The sequence below is a fragment of the Stomoxys calcitrans genome, chromosome 1 (assembly GCF_963082655.1).
Source record: "Stomoxys calcitrans chromosome 1, idStoCalc2.1, whole genome shotgun sequence".
Classification (NCBI taxonomy): Eukaryota; Metazoa; Arthropoda; class Insecta; order Diptera; family Muscidae; genus Stomoxys; species Stomoxys calcitrans.
In genome coordinates, this window is record NC_081552.1 from 267,568,539 (window position 1) to 267,594,481 (window position 25,943).

Below are 25,943 nucleotides of genomic sequence, written 5' to 3' on the forward strand. Positions count from 1 at the left end.
TTTTGATATAGCTGCCATATAAACCGATCATGAGTCTTGACGACTTGAGCCTCTAGAGGGCGCAATTCTCATCCAATTTGACTGAATTTGCACGTAGTGTTTTGGTATCACTTCCAACAGCTGTGTTAAGTATGATTCAAAGTAATGATCTTGGATCTTGCCTTCCTGAGCCAATAGAGCGCGCAATTCTCATCCGATTGGGCTGAAATTTAGCATGAGGTGTTTTGTTATGACTTCCAATAGCTGTGCTAAGTATGGCACAAATCGCTACATAAACTGATATAGCTGCCATATAAACCGATCTGGGTTCTTGACTTATTGAACCTCTAGAGGGCGCAATTCTCATTCGGTTTGGAAGAAATTTTGTGCAACGGCGCAATTCTTATCCGAATGAACTGAAAGATTTATGGTCCCATATCGGACTATTACTTGATATAGCTCCAATAGCATAACTGTTCTTATTCAATATTCTTTGTTTGCCTAAAGATAGATACCGCGCATAGAACTCGACAAATGCGATCCATGGTGGAGGGTATATAAGATTGGACCCGGCCGAACTTAGCACGCTCTTACTTGGTTTTGTTTAATTTTGCAAGAATATTCAACTTTTGCGATAGTATTCCTCGGAAAAATATCAATCGATATTCAGTCAAAAAAATAAATCGATTCTGCCATCGGTATTTTGCCAGCTCTACCATAAGTACAATCTATTTGCGATCATTATTTGACATAACAATCAGTGTTTTGTCCAAATCCAGCAAAATCTTAATAAACACATGTCGTTATTTTTAGCATTTACATGCATAGATATATCATTACCATCAACATTACTTGTGGCTTAAAAATAAGGACTTATTCATACTAATACCTGCGGTAATACTAGCCATAGAAGAGAACATAAACAAAGAGTGTAAGAGAATAAATTAGAACGACGTAATTTTTAATGTATTGTCCAAGCTTACAAATGAGCCAACGGTAACTGTGCGAATAAGTAATAGCTTCCTAGGCCACGTAAAAGTAATTGCTTCATTATGCGTGGGCTTACCAACTAGGTTATTTAGTAATGACAGTTTTTGCTGGGATGGATGGGTGAGGATTACTCATTTGGTTTTTGCTGATTGAAAGTTGTCCATTGGAAAACGTGGTTTACTCCCTTCCAAAAAGTGAAACTTCGCTATATAATGTAGTCCATAAAAACAAATTTTATTTTAAATAACTTTCATCTAATTTCGTTAGTTGGTATAAACATAATTGAATGGTTGTGCGAAATTTACTTAATCTATATTCATATTCGATTATACATATATTAAATTATAAATAATAATACTAATATCACAATTGTACAGAGTTTACCAATGATGAAATCACGATAACTTCAATGGTCATTCCATTCATCTGAATCGTATATCGCTTCTCTGTGTGGGGCGACATGGCCGACAGACAGGTACAATTAAAATTAATTTAACTCATATGTATGTATACGCATATATATATCTATGTTGGTGTCTAAATTTGGCTCATACTAATTATCCAAGTACACTAGTACGAAATATAGTATATGGGAGTCGGTCCCTTGCTAAACTATGAAGTTTTATAGAAGAAATAGAATAAAAAATAAACATTTATACAATAATTTGTTTTAAATGCTTCTTAAAATGGCCTACAATTAGGTTGGAAGATTCTCTATTCGTTTGGGTTGTCCAATTTTATGAAACGAGTATTAGCCTAATGTGTAGCTAGAGCTAGCTAGAATGTCTATAATTGTGTATTAACCACATGTAAATTTGTTATTAATTATGCATGAAAGTAGTGCGTGTTGCCCACAGCGGCTAGGCGCATGCTTAGCATGTGTGAGAGTTCGAGGCTGATTGCCGATAGTGGCTACAACTGCAATTAGATTGACTCTCATACTAATGACGGATCATGCAGCCATCTGGACAAAGACGAGTTTCAAGTTTTGTAATGTGCAGGTGTAGAGTGAATAGTTTGTAAAATCTTTTGTGGCTGTGTGTTGTGACCAAGTTGTGGGGATGTGCGTGTGTGTGAGTGTATTGCGGATGTTGTTTGTATTTTAAAACCTTGCTTTGTTATGTTGAATTTGCATTGCATTTTTACAGCTTTGACGAGTACCGGGATCGCACAGATCTTTGCAAAATGCTCGATCGTAATTCACCTCCTGTTGATGCTCGCAGGGAGGCTCCACTTTGTGTGGAACGCACAAAGTTTGGATTTCTTACTTCCAGATCATTTTTATCATCAATTTTCTTGGCCAAGCAAGGGAAGTCCCAAATGCTTTGTCCACGACCAAAGTCTTCGCCATCGCTCAAAGTTTGTGGCAAATCGTGATCCAGTGTTTCGGGCAGCAGCAAAGACAATAGCCCTCCGACAATGCCCAAAATACCCAAAATAATCAAAGGCAGCATGGGCGATATGTAGGTGAGGTAAACCACGAAAGGAGCAATTATCGAAGCCACATAGCCCATGATGTGTATGAAGGCAACACCTTGGGCTCTCACCACTGTTGGCAGAATTTCCGCTGCATACTGTAAACCTATGTTATAGGATATATTAACGAAAAAACGACCCATTATGGCAAGGCTGGCCGAATAGACGCCCAGCGGAGCCACAGTGGCACAAAGACTGAAGAGGCCACTTAAGACCATGCTGCCACAAGCCAACCATCTTCGTCCGAAGCGATCCAATGTCAATGTCAACAGAGTATCTGCGGGAAATTCGGTAAAGCTGGCAACGGTAAAAGTAAAGAACAAATCCAAACCCAAAGAGCCAACGTTACGCACATGACCATCAAAGACCAGAGAGATAGCCATCCAAATTATTATCAACAATATGGTGATGCGTCGCAGACGAGGTGTCTTAAACAGATCCATCACAGAATAGGACTGATTCTTGGTATCCTCTTGCCGCAGTTTCATGCAACTATCTGTAAAGTTTTGATAAGTTTCAGCTGAGATGTGCTTTCCATTAACTTTTTCCAATTTCTTCATAATTGCCACAGCCTTATCCACTTTGCCTTGAGACACCAGCCATCTGTAATAAGAAAAAAATGTATTGTATAAACGACCAAAAAAGTATTTCTTTTCATCGAACTCACCTTGCAGATTCCGGTACTACCAAAGGCGTAAAGACAGCAAGTAGAAGGGGTGCCGAAGTGACTACCGCCAGTAGCTTCCAATTGGCCAAATAATAAGCAATCCAAGGTAACATACAAGCGGCCGTAGTGAAGAATATCGCTATAGACATATTAGCTACGAATGTGCGATAGCGTGGTCCAACATATTCTAGAACTGTTGAATAATAAAAGGAACAAATTATTGATCATGTTATAGGATTCAATTTTTCCTTTGCAACTATTTAACAAAAAGGACACTTAATAATAGCATATCATATCGGTTTAGATTGAAGCCACTCTAGATTATAGACCAAATTCATATGTTGGAAGTAATAACGAACACTTCATGCAATTATGGCCTTACATGTATAACTTTAGCCAAATCGGATAAGAAGAGCGTTCCCCAGAGCTCCGGAAAATCGTTTCATATGGCAGAGTTGTAAGAAGTTAACGAAAGGCAATATAGAACTTTTTAGGCTAATCGGATACGGATTAAGCCCCCATGGTTTCCAGAAAGCAAGAAAGGTACAGCGGGAAGACTTCTCGTGAATCAAAGAGGAAAGTTCGATTTAAGCTTATACATCAATGATAGACTTCCTCTTAAAGGACAACATTATGTAAAATATGGTTGCGATTGATGCATTGGACAGGCTACAGAGATCGCGATTTCGAAGCTAACCAAAATCCATCATCAGTCAGCTTTGCCCCAAAAAGTTTACATGCTCAATGGCAGAAGCATGCCTTCTTGAGACAAACATCATACCAGGGCATCATTTCTTCAAGCGCAGTAAGAAAGGTAAACCACCAACCGCCAATAGCAACACAGACAATGTCAAAAACCTGTTACCCAGCAATCTTCGTTTGCAAAAGAGTAACTTTTCAATGTGTGTATACACATTTATCGGCGTGCTTCCCGTTCATTCACCTGTTTTTGCGCTACTTCATTTTGGTTGTTTCTTTGTGAGTAAGTTGTTTCTCTTGAGTATGTTGTTGCTGTTGTAGCCACATTTTCATGTGGAGATGACGATCCTCATCAAACTACTGTAGGTGAGCTTACGCACTATTCGAGTCGTTATAGATGGGTTCTCATCCAATGAGCATAAATTAACCGCAGGTGTACCCCAGGGCTCTGTTCTTTCTCGTTCTCCTTCTCTTTTTATTCCCTCCACCATAGGATGGCGGTATACAAATTTCCTCATTCTGTTAACACCTCGAAATATGCGTCTGAGACCCCATATATTCTTAATCGTCGTGACATTTTATGTCGATCTAGCCATGTCCGTCCGTCTTTCTGTCGAAAGCACGCTAACTTTCGAAGGAGTAAAGCTAGCCGCTTGAAATTTAGCACAAATGCTTTTTATTAGTGTAGGTCGGTTAGGATTGTAAATGGGCCAAATTGGTCCATGTTTTGATATAGCTGCCATATAAACCGATCTTGGGTCTTGACTTTTTGAGCCTCTAGAGGGCGCAATTCTCGTCCGATTTGACTGAAATTCTGCACGTGGTGTTTTGGTATCACTTCCAAAAACAGCGCTTAGTATGTTTTAAATCGATCCATGTTTTGATATAGCTGTCATATAAACCGATCTTGGGTCTTGACTTCTTGAGCCTCTAGAGGGCGCAATTATCGTCCAATTTGACTGAAATTTTGCATAAGGTGTTTTGTTATGACTTCCAATAACTGTGCTAAATATGGCGCAAATCGGTTCATAACCTGATATAGCTGCCATATAAACCGATCTCGGGTCTTGACTTCTTGAGCCTCTAGAGGACGCAATTATCGTCAGATTTGATTAAAATTTTGCACGTAGTATTTTGGTATTACTTCCAACAACTGTGTTAAGTATGATTCAAATCGGTTGGATCTTGACTTCTTGAGCAAGCAATTCTCATCCGATTTAGCTGAAATTTTGCATAAGATGTTTTCTTATTATTTCCAATAACTGTGCTAAATATGGCGCACATTGGTTCATAACCTGATATAGCTGCCATATAAACCGATCTGGGATCTTGACTTCTTGATCCTCTAGAGGACCCAATTCTCATCCGATTTGGCATAAAATTTGTACAACGGTTTCTCTCATGACCTTTAACATACGTGTCTAATATGGTTTGAATCGATCAATAGCTTGATACTGCTCCCATATAAACCTATCTCCCGATTTTGCTTCTTAAGCCCCTACAAGGCGCAATTCTTATCCGAATGAGCTGAAATATTACACAATGACTTCTACAATGTTCAGCATTCATTTATGGTCCGAATCGGACTATAACTTGTTCTTATTTTCATCAACGATCTGATGGGTCAGACATCGATTCCGATCTACTCATTTGCGGATGACAGTAATCTCTGTCATGAGTCTTCGAAAGATTGAGGACAAGAGGCGGGTTGTGAATAATACACTCTGCCAGGATTAGCTGGCCATTTCTGAGTGGGGTCGAATGAATCGAGTAGACTCAGGGCTGCTTGTTGTCACACAAACGAATCGCTGACCCATTACGACCATCTTTGTCTATCAACGGTGTAGATGTTGAGCAATCAGCTCTTAATGTTTTGGACATGAAAATACAAAGTGATGTCCGTTGGGCTCAACATGGTTTTTAAGTGTCGAAAGAAGCATTCAAGTGTTTAGATTTCCTTAAACGGTGTAAGAATTACTCCACTCCATCTGATCTTCTTAACATCTACTTCAAATCATCCCTGGAGCTACTGGACTGTGTACAGGCGATGTGAGCGATGGCGTTGATTGGGGACTGTGTGGTATCCAACTTTATTGCCTCCCTTGATCATCGTCGCAATGCGGGTTGTTTGGCGCTGTTCTATCGGTACTTTCATGGTGTGTGTTCGTTAGAAAGAGAAAATCAGTTGACAACCGATAGTGAGACGAAGAGCAGTACATCGAATGTGACTCCTCAATCAAAATGTAAACATTTTTTTTCATTTCATTGTGATTTATTTTACTTAATTGTTTATTGTTTTGTTAAAAAAAAACAGCCTATGAAAACGGTTAGACGAAGTCAACCGAATATCAGAAATAAATTGAAACAACACCCTAAAACACTTTATTTTAACTGACCTGCAGCCGAAACCATTAAGTAAGCCATAAAAATCTATTATCTCAAAAAAATTATCGGCGAAAAATATTTAAAAGGGACTATAGTACCAGCCTTTAGAGAATAAATATAACAAGTAAAAGCATGCTAAGTTCGGCCGGGTCGAATCTTATATACCCTCCACCATGGATCGCATTTGTCGAGTTCTTTTCCCGGCATCTCTTCTTACGCAAAAAAAGATTAAAGAAAAGTTTTGCTCTGTTATTAGAGCGATATCAAGATATGGTCCGGTTCGGACCACAATTAAATTATATGTTGGAGACCTGTGTAAAATGTCAGCCAATTCGAATAAGAATTGCGTCTTTGGGGGCTCAAGAAGTAAAATGGAGAGATCGATTTACATGGGAGCTGTATGAGACTATAGACCGATTCAGATCATAAAAACACGTATGTTGATTGTCATGGGAGGATCCGTCGTACAAAATTTCAGGTAAATCGGATAATAATTGCGACCTCTAGAGGCCAAGAAGTCAAGGTCCCAGATCGGTTTATATGCCAGCTATATCAAGTTATGAACCGATTTGAACCTTATTTGGCACAGTTGTTGAAAGTCATAATAAAATACGTCATGCAAAATTTCAGCTAATTGGAAGAGGAATTGCGCCCTCTAGAAGCTCAAGAAATTAAGTCCCCAGATCGGTTTATATGACCGCGATATAAGGTTATGGACCGATTTGTACCACACTTGGCAACGTTGTTGGATATCATAACAAAATACTTCGTGCAAAATTTATTTCAAATCGGATAAAAATTGCCGCCCTCTAGAGGCTCAAGAAGTCAAGACCCAAGATCGGTTTATATGGCAGCTATGTCAAAACATGGACCGATTTGAACCTTATTTGGCACAGTTGTTAAAAGTTATAATAAATACGTCAAGCAAAATTTTAGCTAAATGGAAGAGGAATTCCGCCCTCTAGAAGCTCAAGAAGTTAAGTCCCCAGATCGGTGTATATGACCGCTATATCAGGTTATGGACCGATTTGTCCCACACTTGGCACAGTTGTTGGATATCATAACAAAATACTTAGTGCAAAATTTCATTCAAATCGGATAAGAATTGCGCCCTCTAGAGGCTCAAGAAGTCAAAACCCAAGATCGGTTTATATGACAGCTGTATCAGGTTATGGACCGATTTTAATCATACTTCGCACAGTTGTTGGAAGTCATAGCGAAACACGTCGTGCAAAATTTCATTCTAATCGGATAAGAATCGCGCCCTCTAGAGGCTCAAGAAGTCAAGACCCAAGATCGATTTATATGACAGCTATATCAAAACATGGACCGATATGGCCCATTTACAATCCCAACTGACCTACACTAATAAGAAGTATTTGTGCAAAATTTCAAGAGGCTAGTTTTACTCCTTCGAAAGTAAGCGTGCTTTCGACGTATAGACGGACCGACGGACGGACGGACAGACGGACGAAAATGTCACGACGATCAAGAATTTATATACTTTATGGGGTCGCAGACGAATATTTCGAGTAGTTACAAACAGAATGACGAAATCAGTATACCCCCATCCTATGGTGGAGGGTATAAAAACCAAGATGTTTGCATTTTCAATAACAACTTCAAATAATTTGTTTAAGTGCATCTATATAGGTTTCCACTATGGGTTCCCTAGCATCTCTATTAATCCAAGTTAGTTGGTTATTATGTAAACTTTTCAACACAGCTTGACACACATGTCCAGTTCTCTTTGTGATGACAAACAAAAATGTAGTTTTATGATTAATTAATGCCAATACCGATGTGATGTCAATGCCATTCACTGGCCATGCATTTGAAGTTTTAAATAATTAATGTTGCTGTGGTTGTCCTCACCTAATATGTACATCATTGTAAAGCAATTGTCAAATGCGAAGCCAACAAAAAACCGCATTAAGGCAAACTGCCAGAAGCTTGAAACAAAGGCTGTGGTCACACCAGCTGCAAAGCCCACCAAATTACATCCAATCAAAGATGGAATACGTCCAAATTTATCCGCAATCCAGCCAAATAGGAGACCTCCAACAATAGCACCAAGAAAGAATATCGATTGAGCATATGTGGGCAAGGTGGCATGATCACACACCCAATTTTCCTCCGTAGCCACAGTGGCATAGGGGATCTCAGTGAAATTGTAGGACCAACCGTGCATACAAGCAGCCCTGGGCCAAGACGGGTCAGCCTTGCGTACACCTTTGGCCAGCAAATCGGTATAGTTGACGTTGTACATGAAGCAATTGTGGTAATCACCATTATCCATGCGGGGTATGGAAAGAGCCAGTCTGAAAGAGGAATAAATATGGAGAATTGCAATTGGTTCTGTAGATATAAAAATTTTGTTAAAACTAGTTGGGGAAGTCGTGAATAAGAATAAGAGGGTAGGGAGAAAGCTTGGATCAACACACGTCAGTTTTTCAACTGCGCCTATTGTAATGGTAGATATTTCTGCGGGAAATCTCTACAATATCAACAATCTCGTCCCCTCATCCATCAGTTGATAACGTTGAACGGATGGATAGGCAGCAAAAAAAGGGAAGATAAATGACATGTGGTTCCTTTAGGTAAATGGACTTTCACATTTACGCAATGTTCATAAAGAAAAACTTATTACAATATTAACCTGGTAAGAAACTACAGGTTGAATCATTTGCACATTGCAAATTTTGCCCATAAACATTCCACTAAGGAACAGGGGCAGACATCTCACATATCTATGAGTGCAGTCCGATTCAAGTTTAAGCTCCCGAGCGATGACTTGGCCGGGGAGGGGGTCGAGAGGGGAAAGTCCCCAAGTCGGTTGCCATCATGCTCTGGTCTAGGAAGCAGTGGGCCTTCGCCGTTGAGAGCTTCTCCTCTAACGGACGCTCACTTGCCTGAAGACGCGGCAGCTTTTTCCAGTGACGAAGCTTACATTCACATTTCCGGCTCCGTGAACAAGAAAAACATGAGTTATTGGAGAGATGTAATCCGCGTGAACTTCACCACTCGTTGTGAACGAGTTACTGTCTAGTGCGATGTGGGTAAAGGGAATAAATAGGTTAGGTTGAAAAGAGGGTGCAGATATTAATCCGCCCCATGCCATTATGGACATACACCTATGCCAGTAATCGGCTTGTTGTGCGCTCTGAAAACTATAAAGTAACCTCTAAAAAGAAAATTTTAAGTTTGGAATTTCGTGCTACTTACAAAATCCTTAATTGTTTTCAATACCACTCCCCTAAGTTGGTTCATGTCTGGTATTGTGTCTCCGGTATCTGTTAGACGCGAAAACCGGCCAATGACAAAGGAAATGCTACAACGTCTCATCATCTCCCCGAATGTCCTACACATGCCATCACTTGCCGCACCAATTTTACATAAGTGAACTCTTAGTCCCATGTGTCCCGTTATGATACCAATTGCTATACTGATAGCCTCGTCTTCTCACGATCTGGATCCCCCCATAGGATTTTCACCGTCCTACCGAGCGTTTCGCTGTTCCACAATGTTGCATACGCATTAGTCGCCCACTCCTTTAACTCCGACTGCGTCGACCCGAAAGGCTTCGGGTTAACCAAGTTTATTGACGGCAGTCCTCTGGCCTTCACCGCCAACTCGTCTACCCTTTCATTTTCCCTTACTCCATTATGGACCGGCATCCAAACAATGCGGATTTTGCCATCCTCAGAGAAGGCGTTAATCTCCTTCTTACACTCCTTTTTAAGACAAGAAATGGGAGTAATTGGTCCTTATTTTTTTTTTTTAAGAAAACGGATGCACTGTTTATGTCGATCGATCACGAACCATGCACATCTCAAGAAAAACAAAAATCGACGTAATCACTGCATGCGCAATGGGGGTCGTCATTTACCCGATGTCATTTTCAAAAAAAAAAAAAAAAAAAAAAAAAAAAACAAAAAACAAAAAAAATTTAAAAAGGCGTTAAGTTCGGCAGGGCCGAACTTTAGATACCCACCACCTCGGCGATATACGTAGACCACCTTTCGTCAAAATCCGGTGAAAAATGCATACCTTATGCCCCATAGCAGCTATATCGAAAAATGTTCCGATTTGGACCAAATACTAATAGTTCAATTGTGTATAGCAAAATATTGATCTTTCAAGTGGCTATATCTAAAAGTAAACCAATCTGAACCATATACGGCACGGATGTCGAAAAGCCTAACATAAGTCACTGTCTCAAATTTCAGTGAAATCGGATTATAAATGCGCCTTCTATGGGGCCTTTAAATTGAGATATCGGTCTATATGGTAGCTTTATCCAAATCTGGACCGATTTGGACCAAGTTGCAAAAAAATGTCGAAGAGCCTAATTAACCAACTCACTGTCCCAAATTTCGGCGAAATCGGACAATACATGCGCCTTTTATTTGCCCAAAACCTTAAATCGAAACATCGGTCTATATGGCAGCTATATTCAAACCTGGACTGATCTGGGCCAAATTGAAGAAGGATGTCGAAGGTTCTAACACAACTCATTGTCCCAAATTTCGGCGACATCGGATAATAAATGCGCCTTTTATGGGCCCAAAACCTTAAGTCGAGAGATCGGTCTATATGACAGCTATATTCAAATCTGGATCGATCTGGGCCCAATTGAAAAAGGATGTTGAAGGCTTAACACAACTCACGGTCCCAAATTTTGGCAAAATCAGACAATAAATACGCCTTTTATGGGCGCAAAACCTTAAATCGAGAGATCGGTCTATATGGCAGCTATATTCAAATCTGAACCGATCTAGACTAAATTGAAGAAAGATTTCGAGTGGCCTAACGCAACTCACTGTCCCAAATTTCAGCAAAATCGGATAATAAATGTGGCTTTTCTGGACCTATGACCCTAAATCGGCGGATCGGTGTACATGACAGCTATATCCAAATCTTGACCGACCTCGGCCAAGTGGAAGAAGAATGTCGAGGGGCCTAACGCAACTCACTGTCCCAAATTTTTGCAAAATCGGGAATAAGTGTGGCTTTTAAGGGCCTTAGACTCTAAATTGGCGGACCGCTCCATATGGGGGCTATATCAAGATATAGTCCTGTCAATTATCTGATGTTTTCAAATAAGCGGAGTTGATATCATTAAAAGGTGATGTGTTCAACATAATTTGCATTTCAATTAACCGACTTATTCAAATAAACGGTGTTCAATTATCCGGATTCGACAGTATATGTATCGGCCTATTAAGAGTAAAGGCCTGATTATGCTCTCGTAAACATACCGTAAATGTAAGAAAACTTGCCAGCTGTTTTGTTTTGCTTTATGAAAACGCATGCAAACGATTATCGAACGTCCGTCGACCGTAAGTGGAATGTAGAACTCGGTAAAAACTAAATTTTACGTTCCGTTTTTGTGTCAGGTGATAAAATTTAAAGTTCGAAGAAATTCCAAAACCAAAAATTTATGTTCAGAAAACTCCTATTCTCCTATCAAATCCTGTGACATTTATTGTTAATTATAAAGGTTGAATGGGTAGCCCGCCATGAAAAGGTGGCCAGTCTGACCTGTTGCGAAAAGAAAATGTTTTGAAAAAAAGTGAGTCATATGTATGTGATAACAAGAAATTACAATGGAGTAGGGGTAAACGCCAATACGTTGCTGTTGTGTCCGCTAATCCTTGTTAGCACTATGTCGTGGAACTGGGGTCTTTCCAGGGATTCCACACACTCCTCCAGGCACTTTGACCTCACTGTACTAGAGTTCATGGCCTTAGGGCCGCCATATACACGTACTGATTTCGACCCGGCACGCGATGATTGTAAGCACCACATCAGATGAAACTCTGAGCTCCAATTTATTTGGTGTTCATTGTCATTACGAGAAGCTCAGCTTAGACCTACCGGGCGAGTCCACAACTGCAATTGTAGTCGCGGACAATCAGCGGTATCGAAGGGAGAGTCTCCGTGAGAGACCGGACGGCAACGGCTCTTGCTTAAATACTGAGTGCCTGTGATACTCGATGTGACGAGGCGATCTATTGGCGTCTTTAAATAACCAATGGTCATAATGTTCCCGCTGCGATCGGTGACCGGAACGAGCTTGACGAGAAATCGCTACCTTCACATATAAATGTGGCTAAAACATCAGCAACAACAACTGATTTCCAAAACTGGTAATCCCTTTCCAGAATTTCTTTTCCGTCTATTATTATGGCACACAGATCTCCCTAAAATGTTGTGTGTGTTGTAGCATAGCCCCAATCCAGTCCCTATCTACAGAAACCCTCCTCAGTCCGCCCCTCGCATACATAATTTCCGTATTCTGTCTCCGCGTGTGGCTGAGGGCGGTTGTTAAATGCCCTCTCAATATACGAGAAGGCCGCCATTGCATACTTCTTCAGTTGGAGAGACGTCTCAACTTCTCGCATCACTGCGGCCCCCCGTCTTCTCCGACCTGTCCTTGAGTTATGCCTGAAGTTATCGACGTCAGACAATCTCTCACTTTCAAGTCTTTTTTTGTTAAAAAAAAAATAGTTTTGCAATTTTTTTTGTTTCTCTTTCGAGACGTTCTCAATGATTGGAGATGCAAATGGAAAAGGAAAGCCAAAGATAGCAACAAACACCAACCACTATGGGAGGCGTTTCGTCTTTGGTTAGAAGACTTTTCTAACATATTAGGTGTGGTGGCTTCAAGGGCCGTGCGTTGGTATGTTGTATTTGAATCGTATTAATAGCGAAAACGCATCTATGATACAATTACCACATTAATCAAGCTCGACAACCCTGCTTATTAGCTGTACTTTTCCCAATGCATGTATTTTTGTGTAATGACAGACATTCTGTCTGTGGCAAATTACACTTCTTCCGTACTACACATGATTTTGTTCATCTGTTGGAAGTTGCATTGATGGCTTCGAACGCTAAGACAACGGCAATGGCTGTCGCTGTTGCTCCATGTGCCCAGATTCTTTACATTTACGACACATTTGTTCTACATTAACGAGAGCATAACCAGGCCTTAAAGCGTAAAATATTCGAAAATGGGGGAAGACTATTTTACTTCATTATCCATGTAGGGGATAAAAATCGACTCCTCCAACACTAGTTGTTACTTAATTTCTATTTAGTTTTTAGATTATAATCGCCGATTTTTTACTATCAATTGGCGACGAAAGGCCAATACTCGTAAGTTTAACATCATTTGAAAATGCATGTGGGGATTATGATGAATTAAATCAAAATAATGATTTATTATTTTTCATGCAATTTGTTTATTTTTTTTTATTAGCTCATTGTTTATTTTATAGATACACAATAGGCAACTTTAATATTTAGTTGGATTTGTGTGTATAGACATTTAGGTTTCTCAAAATAATTAGTTTCGGTCAATAACATGTCCTTGATATCAAATGGTAGTTGGGATTGTTTGTTCGTATGTGAGCTAGTCAGAAGCAATCATCTAACAATTCAGACAGACATATAACCATACTAATGGCTATAAACGAACCAAGTTGGACCTAACCGGTATTGTGCAGCAAAAACTCATAGATTCTCTCGGCAAATCTAAAACTTCATGAACAAAGCTACTTTAATTTTTTTAGTTTTCTGGCTTAATGACTATTTACACGTTCACATTTTAAGTGAACAAAATGCCCATTCACTTACACAATGAAATTGAAGTTCTCTGTCAAACATTTCTAGCCAAGGTCTAGCTTCATGCTAATGCCGGTGGAGCATTTCTTGCAATGAGTTAGAGCGGTCACCATCGTTGTCTTTAGTGATGGTATTCTAGTTGTTTGTAATACACATGTATGTACATACGATTTGCATAATTAAATCTATAATTGTTGATAAATGGTTTTTAATTAAACAATAGGGAATTATACTATGTAGGGTTCGTGAAGAATTCACAAGCCGAAGGTTTTGGGTTTTTTTAATTTTATTTTGTTTACTTTAATTTTTATAATATATCTTTATTCCGAAAATATAACGTGCCAGACGTTTCCGTCCAAAAACGTTTTTATTTTCGGTACAGACCTAATATTTTTGAATTGGAGGGTCAAAACAGACAATTGTCCAATTTCGTCCTTTATTGGCGGCTGCAACTCTAAAAATGCGAATTTCTGGTTTGTGCGTCTTCTTATATAGGCAATTAGAAAGTAACATTGAATTGAAAATAAGCAATAACAAACAAGAATTCGAAGATATTGAGTAATAACTAAATAATCACAAAAACAATATCACAAGTGAAAAGAGACAAGCAAAACAATCACTCAATATGTCTGTGGAGAGTAGAGTAGTATGTGTTTAAGTTACTCTATTTATATTTAAGTTATATAAAAGATTATGCGAGAAAACAAGAGATAAAACAAGTAAAAGCGTATTAAGTTCGGCCGGCCCGAATCTTATATACCCTCCCCCATGGATCGCATTTGTTGAGTTCTTTTCCCGTCATCTCTTCTTAGGCAAAAAATGATATAAGAAAAGATTTGCTCTGCCATTAGAGCGATATCAAGAAATGGTCCGGTTTGGACCACAATTAAATTATATGTTGGAGACCTGTGTAAAATCTCAGCCAATTCGAATGAGAATTGCGCCCTTTGGGGGCTCAAGAACTAAAATAGAGAGAACGATTTATATGGGAGCTGTATCAGGCTATAGATCGATTCAGACCATAAGAAACACGTGTGGTGATGGACATTTCAGGCAAATCGAATAATAATTCCGACCTCGGTTTATATGGCAGCTATATCAGGTTATGGACCGATTTGAACCATAATTGGCAGAGTTGTTGGATATCATAACAAAATAGTTCGTGCAAAATTTCAGGCAAATCTGATAATAATTGCGACCTCTAGAGGCTCAAGAAATCAAAATCCCAGATCGGTTTATATGGCAGCTATATCAAAACATAGACCAATATAACCCATTTGCAACCCCAACTAATAAGAAGTATTTGTGCAAAATTTCAAGAGGCTAGCCTTACTCCTTCAAAAGTTAGCGTGCTTTCTACTGACAGTCGGTCGGACATGGCTAGATCGACATAAAATGTCACGACGATCACGAATATATATACTTTATGGGGTCTCAGACGAATATTTCGAATAGTTACAAACAGAATGACGAAATTAGTATACCCCCATCCTATGGTGGAGGGCATACAAATGCCAAGAAGTTAAGATGTTCAAAATTATCTCACACCTATGAGTGCTGTCCATTACAAGGTTAAGCTTAATGATAAGGGACCTTCATTTTATTGGCGAGCACGAATGGCTTGCCGTCATTCGTTATTAATATAATTTTTATACCCTCCACCATAAGATGGGGGGTATACTAATTTCGTCATTCTGTTTGTAACTACTCGAATTATTCGTCTGAGACCCCATAAAGTATATATATTCTTGATCGTCGTGACATTTTATGTCGATCTAGCCATGTCCGTCCGTCTGTCCGTCCGTCCGTCCGTCTGTCTGTCGAAAGCACGCTAACTTCCGAAGGAGTAGAGCTAGCCGCTTGAAATTTTGCACAAATATTTCTTATTAGTGTAGGTCGGTTGGTATTGTAAATGAGCCATATCGGTCCATGTTTTGATATAGCTGCCATATAAACCGATCTTGGGTCTTGACTTCTTGAGCCTCTAGAGTGCGCAATTCTTATCCGATTGGAATGAAATTTTGCACGACGTGTTTTGTTATGATATCCAACTACTGTGCCAAGTATGGTTCAAATCGGTTCATAACCTGATATAGCTGTCATATAAACCGATCTTGGGTCTTGACTTCTTGAGCCTCTAGAGTGCGCAATTCTTATCCGATTGGAATGAAATTTTGAACGACGTGTTTCGTTATTATATCCAACAACTGTGCCAAGTATGGTTCAAATCGGTCCATAACCTGATATAGCTGTCATATAAACCGATCTTGGGTCTTGACTTCTTGAGCCTCTAGAGTGCGCAATTCTTATCCGATTGGAATGAAATTTTGCACGACGTGTTTCGTTATTATATCCAACAACTGTGGCAAGTATGGTTCAAATCGGTCCATAACCTGATATAGCTGTCATATAAACCGATCTTGGGTCTTGACTTCTTGAGCCTCTAGAGTGCGCAATTCTTATCCGATTTGAATGAAATTTTGCACGACGTGTTTTGTTATGATATCCAACATTTGTGCCAAGTATGGTTCAAATCGGTTCATAATCTGATATAGCTGCCATATAAACCGATCTTGGGTCTTGACTTCCTGAGCCTCTAGAGTGCGCAATTCTTATCCGATTGAAATGAAATTTTGCACTACGTGTTTTGTTATGATATCCAATAACTGTGCCAAGTGTGGTTCAAATCGGTCTATAACCTGATATAGCTGTCATATAAACCGATATTGGGTCTTGACTTCTTGGGCCTCTAGAGAGCGAAATTCTGATGATTTGCCTGAAATTTTGTACGACGGATCCTCTCATGGCCATCAACATGCGTGTTTATTATGGTCTGAATCGGTCTATAGCCCGATACAGCTCCCATATAAATCGATCTCTCTATTTTACTTTTTGAGCCCCCAAAGGGCGCAATTCTTATTCGAATTGGCTGACATTTTACACAGGTCTCCAACATATAATTTAATTGTGGTCTAAACCGGATCATATCTTGATATCGCTCTAATAGCAGGTTTTTTCTTTCTTTCTTTTCTTATATAATTTTTTGCCTAAGAAGAGATGCCGGGAAAAGAACTGACAAATGCGCTCCATGGTGGAGGGTATATAAGATTCGGCCCGGCCGAACTTAGCACGCTTTTACTTGTTTTTTTTATACCCACCACCGAAGGATGGGGGTATATTCATTTTGTCATTCCGTTTGCAACACATCGAAATATCCATTTCCGACCCTATAAAGTATATATATTCTTGATCAGCGTAAAAATCTAAGACGATCTAGCCATGTCCGTCCGTCTGTCCGTCTGTCCGTCTGTCTGTTGAAATCACGCTACAGTCTTTAAAAATAGAGATATTGAGCTGAAATTTTGCACAGATTCTTTTTTTGTCCATAAGCAGGTTAAGTTCGAAGATGGGCTATATCGGACTATATCTTCATAAAGCCCCCATATAGACCGATCCGCCGATTTAGGGTCTAAGGCCCATAAAAGCCACATTTATTATCCGATTTTGCTGAAATTTAGGACAGAGAGTTATCTTAGGCCTCCCGACATCCTTCCTTAATTTGGCTCAGATCGGTCTAGATTTCGATATAGCTGCCATATAGACCGATCCGCCAATTTGGGGTCTAAGGCCCATAAAAGCCACATTTATTATCCGATTTTGCTGAAATTTAGGACAGAGAGTTATGTTAGGCCACTTGACATCCTTCTTCAATTTGGCCCAGATCGCTTCAGATTTGGATATAGCTGCCATATAGACCGATCCGCCAATTTAGGGTCTAAGGCCCATAATAGCCACATTTATTATCCGATTTTGCTGAAATTTGGGACAGAGAGTTATGTTAAGCCACTCGACGTCCTTCCTCAATTTGGCTCCGATCGGTTCAGATTTGGATATAGCTGCCATATAGACCGATCTCTCGATTTAAGGTCTTGCGCCCATAAAAGGCGCATTTATTGTCCGATGTCGTCGAAATTCAGGACAGTGAGTTAAGTCAAGGCCCTTGACATACTTCTGCAATATGGCCCAGATCGCTTCAGATTTGGATATAGCTGCCATATAGGCCGATCTGGCCCATAATAGCCACATTTATTATCCGATTTTGCTGAAATTTGGGACAGAGAGTTATGTTAGGCCACTTGACATCCTTCTTCAATTTGGCCCAGATCGCTTCAGATTTGGATATAGCTGCCATATAGACCGATCCGCCAATTTAGGGTCTAAGGCCCATAATAGCCACATTTATTATCCGATTTTGCTGAAATTTGGGACAGAGAGTTATGTTAAGCCACTCGACGTCCTTCCTCAATTTGGCTCCGATCGGTTCAGATTTGGATATAGCTGCCATATAGACCGATCTCTCGATTTAAGGTCTTGCGCCCATAAAAGGCGCATTTATTGTCCGATGTCGTCGAAATTCAGGACAGTGAGTTAAGTCAAGGCCCTTGACATACTTCTGCAATATGGCCCAGATCGCTTCAGATTTGGATATAGCTGCCATATAGGCCGATCTGGCCCATAATAGCCACATTTATTATCCGATTTTGCTGAAATTTGGGACAGAGAGTTATGTTAAGCCACTCGACGTCCTTCCTCAATTTGGCTCCGATCGGTTCAGATTTGGATATTGCTGCCATATAGACCGATCCCTCGATTTAAGGTCTTGCGCCCATAAAAGGCGCATTTATTATCCGATGTCTCCGAAATTAGGGACATTGAGTAGTGTTAGGACCTTCGACATCCTTCTTCAATTTGGCTCAGATCGGTCCAGATTTGAATATAGCTGTTATATAGACCGATCTCTAGATTTAAGGTTTTGATTCAATAAAAGGCGCATTGATTGTCCGATGTCGCCAGAATTTCGGACAGAAAGTTGTATTGGGCCTTTCGACGTTCTTTTTCAATTTGGCTTAAATCGGTCCAGATTTGGATATAGCTGTCATATAGACCGATATCTCGATTTAAGGTTTTGAGGGCCAAAAAAGTCGCATTTATAATCCGATTTCATCGAAATTTGAGTTATGTTAGGCTCTTCGAGTTTTTTCTGCAACTTGGCCCAAAGCGGTGCAGATTTGGATTTAGCTGCCATATAGTCTTGGCCACATAAAAGGCGCATTTATAATCCGATTTCACTGAAATTTGACACTGTGACTTATGGCTTTCCGACATCCAACAATGTTTTGTACTTCGTAGTATTTGGTTCAAATCGAAACATATATCGGTATAGCTGCTATGGGGCAGAGGTATGCTTTTTTCACCGAATTTTGACGAAAGGTGTTTTACATATATACCCGAGGTGGTGGGTATCCAAAGTTCGGCCCGGCCGAACTTAACGCCTTTTTACTTGTTTTTAATTTCTCTCTCCACAAAACCGTAGATTGTTCCGCATGCTGTGGGCGTAAGTTTAAAGAAATAAAATGAATTAAAAATCATTTTGCTGGTCTCAGGACCTTCGTATTGTAAATCTTTTGATGTACGCTCTGTGCTACAAAACTACTAAAAATCACTCCCATGTGTTAGAATAAGTAGAATATGTCAAACATAAACGCAAAGGCATGGCCATCTTTGATGAAATAGAATTAAAGTTTGCTTTTGTATTGTTAGCTTATATTGAAACGAGAAAATAGTGTATTATTCAAACAATAGTAATGTGAATGAATGCATAAAGCGTCTGCTTTGAAAACAGCAGGTTCTTGGTTTAACTCTCGATTGCGATGAAGGTAAAGTTTTAATATGAATTATTCATATAAAATTTGTCTTCTTTAAAGAAACTAAACATTGTGAACGTGGTGGTGGAGAAAGGCGCTAACATGTTTAAGTCTAAGTAGTTATTTTTAGCAACGTTCAATCTAGATAATATGCCATTATTTTTTGGCAATTTGTAGGCTTAGGCATAATTACCTATTTTTGAACTATTGGTATGCTTGTGTGGAAGGTCTTTCCTCCTAGGACATTGCCATGTAAAAGTAATTACAAACGATGCCTAAAAATAAGTAGTTACTAGTTTTTGAATGAGCTTACCTTTCTGGTTATTTGGTAATGAGACTTTTTGCTGGCTGATGGATGTCACTAAGTATTTGGACTTTAAATAAAATAAAAATATGTAAAGTTTTACGCGACTCAGAACAATACGTTCTATTTGGATAAGAGTTGCTTCCTGTAGGTTCTCAAGATGTAAAACTGTAGGATAGGACCGGTGGACCGGTTCAAACTATACACAAATGTTAGAACTCAGCAGAACAAGAGCTCTTATATGGAACGAGATATGGACCGATTCAGGTGATACATGGATGTTGAAAGTCACCAGACCCATGGCTCTATACTCGAAATTGAGCAAGCTTGCTTCGACCCCCGAACCGGACTCAACCTGCGTAACCATAAACAGAATGCCAAATAGTTGACAAAAAAAAGTTTTGCATTATGCCCACAGGTGAGCAAGATGTCAAATTAAAGAACAAGGCAAGGCCTTATATAGAACGTGATATGGACCGATTCAGGTGATACATGGATGTTGAAAGTCACCAGACCCATGGCTCTATAGTCGAAATTGAGCAAGTTGCGTAACCATAAACAGAATGCCAAATAGTTGGCAAAAAAAGTTTTGCATTTTGCCCACAGGTGAGCAAGATGTCAAATCGAAGAACAGAAAAATTCAGCCGATTTAGATAAAATTTGAGCCCAACAGTTGCTGAAGAAGTCAAATCGGGAGATCAATCAGATCAGTAGATGGATGGGAGGACAATGAGACATTAGAGCAGTTAGAAGCTGTAATCATTGGTTGCCTATCAACACCATTTACGGATTGTACAACTTTTACATGCAGCACTCATAGCTGAAACAATTTCGATGCCAACTACCACTCCAGGATTCACTGAATAAGGTTAAGCCAAGCGATCAGCCGATATACTTTTTTTTTAATATTTGGCAGTACTTGGCATTGAGGATGTCAACTTGTTCTCTTTTTACATTCATTCTTTGTTTACGTTTTCTCCTATATGATGACATTTTCAATCGTCAGATTTGACATCCTTAATGATGTTTATGGGGCCTATCCACTTTGTGTTTTTGCATGTGACCTAACCTTCTATTAGTGAATCCTGCTACCACTCTAATCATAACTAATTTTAACATTTTAATCATTAAACTGTGGCACATAATGCAACATTATGCCTTTTTGTTGCCATAACATCATATCCCCCCACATTTTATCTAATTAATCTGAAAGTAATTATAAAAGAAAACATTTCCGTGTGGATTAATATTAAAAAAAGTGTCATTTCCATAATGCTTCAATGAAACTGCTGCTGCTGCTGCTTAATGACAGTAACAAAAACTATTTGCATGTGTTTTTTATAAGCCAACAAAAAGGAATAGGTTTTGACAGCGGTTAAGGTCAAGCGCTCGAAAAACTGCCTTAATAACTTGAAGCGTACAAACATGGATAATATTTTTAAATCTACCCAAATAATTTTGTGTCTTCCGAACAATACCATACAATACTGAAGTTGGCTTCGCTTTTCTTCTCATTCTCTTTCATATGAATTAAAATTTAGACATGATTCGAAGGGGCTTACTGCGTTGTGTATTCTATGCCATCAATCAAGGTCATCATTACAAACAAATGCCACTTTTCGAAAAAAATACATTATTTTAAATTATACAAAGTAGTAATAGTAGCTTTACTTAAATATGGTCATAATATATTCGAAATCTTTTTGTAATGTACCTACCTACCAGGTGTTGTGTAAGTTTTGTAAAATCTGTTGTTGCTACGCAACCGTCGTAAACGGAAGCATTGCTATTTGCTATTTTCGAAGTAAAATTAAGTTCTATCAGAGACTGGTTACAACAAAGTAAATTGGCAAATGCAGGGGAATAGGTATACACTTGAAGACTTTTTTAGCCACTTTGGAGAAGGCATAACTTAGCCGATGACGATTTTATTTTATACTCGCTGACCCAGGCCCGGTCCGCTGCGCCTTCCTCTACTTTATATGGAACAAAAGTTTCCTAGGAATATTTATTTTCGACAATTAAAGAGATTTTGGGGAAATACCATGCTAACTTGACTAACAGTTTAACAATATACATAAGTGCCTTTATCTGAATCCCATATAATCTTTATTGGTCTACGAATTTAAGTTTGGATGTAAGGTGTACTCCATTCTTAAAATACTTCATTTCAGCCCGATATTCTCATGATGTCTGATTTAGTGGTGTTCTCGAGGGAGAGATGGTCGCCCACATACTTGGCCCTGAAAAAATATCAGCATCGTGCTCTTCTCTCAAATACCATGTATTTAAACCCCATATTGCCATTAGCTTAAGAGGAGTTTACAGGATGAGGCGTCCCCCAAACACATGGCCCAAAAAAGGTTATCAAATTAGTTTTCTAATCTCAACTAACTTTCATTTGAGGCACATATTGGCATGGTCGAAAAATTGTTTCCCTTTGGGGGTGTTTTGGGAATGGGGTGATGTCCTAAATACAGGGTCCTACATTTGGATATCAAATTCGTATTCTACTCCCAAATACCTTTATTTGAGCTCCATATTGCGATGGTCACTAAAAAATTGCTGTTTGTGGGGTATTTTCGGAAAGGGGTAGACCCCCAGAAAATTGGTCCCGAAAATGGGTATTAATTCTTGTTCTACCCCCCAATACCTTTCATTTAAGCTCCACATTGACAAGGTCGGTAAATATACCCGATATAGGGGTGTTTTGGGCATTGGGGTGGCCCAAACACTAAGACCGGAAAATATATCAGCAACGTTCTCTATTCTCATATATCTATATTTCATTTATTTGAACCCCATATTGCCATTGCTCTCAAATTTGGATATCAAATTCATTTTCTAATCTCATTTAAACTCCTTATTGCAAAAGTCAGCAAATGTGTTCGGTTTGGGGTATTGGCTCTAAAAACTATGAATATTTAGTTCCTCTCCTCCTAGTCCTATTGGGCGGTTGTTATGGTGGTGGGACGTCCGCTAGACAGTTGGCCCCTAATGTTGATATCAGATACGTGGTCTACTCCCACAAACCTTTAATTTGAGCCCCATATTTCCGTGGTCGGCAAACATGACCGGCTTGGGGGATGGGCGGCCACTCAGTAACTTGGCTTTGAAAATATATATCAGATTCCTGTTCTACTCTAAAATACCTCTTATTTGAGCCTCATATTGCTATGGTCAGCAAACATATCCTATATGAGGGATGCTATGGGGGTGGGGTGGCCCCATAGATACTTTTCCTGAACATTGATATCACATTCGTGCTTTACTTCCAAAGACCTTTCATTAGAGTCCCATATTGCTATGGTCGTAAATTTGACTTCTTTGGGGTATGCTCTAGGCGATGGGCGGCCCCCCAAACACTTGGTTTGCGGGGTGTTTTGGGAGAAGGGGTGGACCCCCAGAAACTTTGTCCCAACTTTGGATATCAGATTTGTATTTTACTCGCAAATACCTTTCATTTGAATCCCACTTTGCCATGGTCGGTAAATATGTCCGATTTAGGGGTGTTTTGGGGGTTGGGGTGGTCCCCCAAACACTTGGTCCGACAAATGGATATCAGATAGGTTTTCTTATCCTAAATACCTTTCATTTGTATATATATATTTGGTGGGTTTTGGGGTGGGACGCCCCCCCCCCCCCCTAGGTACCCCTTCCGAAATTTGGATACCAAATATTTGTTTGTAGGTTACTATAAGAGAGCACACAAAATTTGGCTTAAATCGCACCACCTATCTCCGAGATCTGACGTTTCTGAAAAGTAGGGTAAGGCGAAACGTCCGCTCCCCCTTCAGTTATCAAAAACCTTAGTACCCTAATTTCACCACGGGGTCATTATGCACCATCTGTGAAAATTTCAAGAAAATCGGTTCAGCCGTTTCTGAGTCTATAAGGAACACACAAACAAACAAACACAAATTGATTTTTATATATAAGAAGAAGATAACCTACATTTACCCTAGAGTGTAAAATGGGGCTATATGATTAGGTGGACGCTATATCTAATTTTGAACCGTTTTTTATGGACTTCGGCAGAGGTATTTAGATGGCTCATATAACTATCCGTAACAATTGTCGGGCAGGTTAGGTTAGGTTTAAGTGACAGTCTGCCATCAGACTCACTTAGACGTTTTCGTCCATTGTGGTACCACAGGAACCTTCTATTTCCTACCGTTGAACCATCCATCGCTTTAAAAAGCCCAGAAACTTGCGAATGTTTACATCCGCTATATTAGAGAGATTCCCAAAGAAATGAGAACCTAAAGTGGAACTCCTTCTAACTGCTAGTGAGGGACACACACACATATAGTCTCTTCTTCCTCGATGTCCTCACAGCTGCTGCAAAAGTCGTTGCTGGGAACCTTCAGTCTGTCAGCATGTTTTCCGATTAGACAGTGACCTGTCATGGTGAACACAATAATTGAGACGTCTGTTCTAGCTAATGAAAGAAAGATAGAGGGCGGTTTTTGTGTTCAGAAATACGTTCTCCGGGGATTTAATGGCTGCCTGGCTGTCTGAAAAGATATTTATGCCAATCGTCGTTATGACATTATATCTTAGCCATTCCACCACTTCCTTATTTGCAAGGATCTCTGCTTGAAACACACTGCAGTGGTCGGGTAACCTTTGCGATATGACCAGTTTTAGATCTTTAGAGTACACACCAAAGCCCACCTGGTCGTTTAGTTTGAACCCATCCGTATAGAAGTCTATGTAACTTCTATTACCAGGGATATCGTAATTTCAAACGGTTCTATCAGGAATAGTGGCATAGTATTTTTTATCAAAAAGTGGCTGAGGTAGGGTGTAATCCACATTGCCTGGAACATCGGATATTGTTTCAAGTGTAACACAGTGTCCGTGGTCGCCACATGACCAATGAGAAAGCTGCCTTAACCTCACGGCAGTGGTCGCTGCAATTTGGGTAGCCCCAATGTCCAGAGGCATAAGATGTTGCATTAAATTAAGTGCATCAGATGGTGTCGTCCTCAGTGCGGTTGTGATGCACAAACAAGCCATCCTTTGGATCCGGTTAAGTATTGAGCAGTAGGTGGATTTTTTGAAGCGCCGTCCACCAGACCACAGCACCATATAGCATAATAGGTCTGACAACTGCAGTATATAGCCAATGCATGACATGCGGTGTAAATACCCAACTTTTGCCAATGGCTTTCTTGCAGGTGTATAGGGCAAGAGTGGCCTTTCTTGCCCTTTCCAAAATGTTGGATTTGAAGTTCAGTTTCCTGTCCAGCAAAACACCCAGGTATTTTGCGCTTTCTGTAAATGGAATATTCTCTCCACCCAAGGAGACAGGTCCCACTGCAGGCAACTTGTATTTGACACGTATGTTGAAGGTCATGGAAGAAGCTGTTAAACAAAATTCCACCCACATCAGAAAATAATTGAGCCCAAAGAGGCTCAAGAAGTCAAGACCCAAGATCGGTTTATATGACAGCTATATCAGGTTTTGGACCGATTTGAACCATACTTGGCACAGTTGTTGGCAGTCATAGCGAAACACGTCGTGCAAAATTTCATTCCAATCCGATAAGAATTGCGCCCTCAAGTGGCTCAAAAAGTCAAGATCCAAGACCGGTTTATATGACAGCTATATCAGGTTATGGACCGATTTGAACCATACTTGACACAGTTGTTGTAAGTCATGACGAAACACGTCATGCAAAATTGCAGCAGGCTCAAGAAGTACGATCCCAGATCGGTTTATATGGCAGCTATATCAAAACATGGACCGTTATGGCCCATTTATAATCCCAACCGACCTACACCTAAAAGAAGTATTTGTGTAAAATTTCAAGCGGCTAGCTTTATCCTTCGAATGTTAGCGTGCTTTCGACAGACGGACGGACAGGTGGACGGACATGGCTAGATCGACATAAAATGTCATGACGATCAAGAATATATATACTTTATGGATTCTGAGACGAATATTTCGAGGAGTTACAAACAGAATGACGAAATTAGTATACCCACCATCCTATGGTGGAGGGTATAACAATTATAACAAATTAAATTCTTTTCGTTTTGGTGTCATGAACATTAAAACGATATTTTGCAGAGAATTTGTTTGAATAAAAAATTTTAG

The 25,943-nt window shown here is 39.6% G+C and overlaps 1 protein-coding gene across 1 annotated transcript in view; it reads right to left on the reverse strand.

Annotated features, from left to right (window-relative positions):
- Positions 1-1,179: 1,179 nt before the first annotated feature.
- The window catches only part of LOC106090565 (beta-alanine transporter), a 43,602-nt gene continuing 18,838 nt past the window's right edge, over positions 1,180-25,943 (reverse strand). The window contains exons 2-4 of the mRNA XM_013256805.2: positions 8,072-8,517; positions 3,113-3,305; positions 1,180-3,048 (exon numbers count right to left, since the gene is read on the reverse strand). Coding sequence (XP_013112259.1) covers positions 2,112-3,048; positions 3,113-3,305; positions 8,072-8,517 — 1,576 coding nt within the window. The 3' untranslated portion in view covers positions 1,180-2,111. The remainder of the gene's footprint in view (positions 3,049-3,112; positions 3,306-8,071; positions 8,518-25,943) is intronic.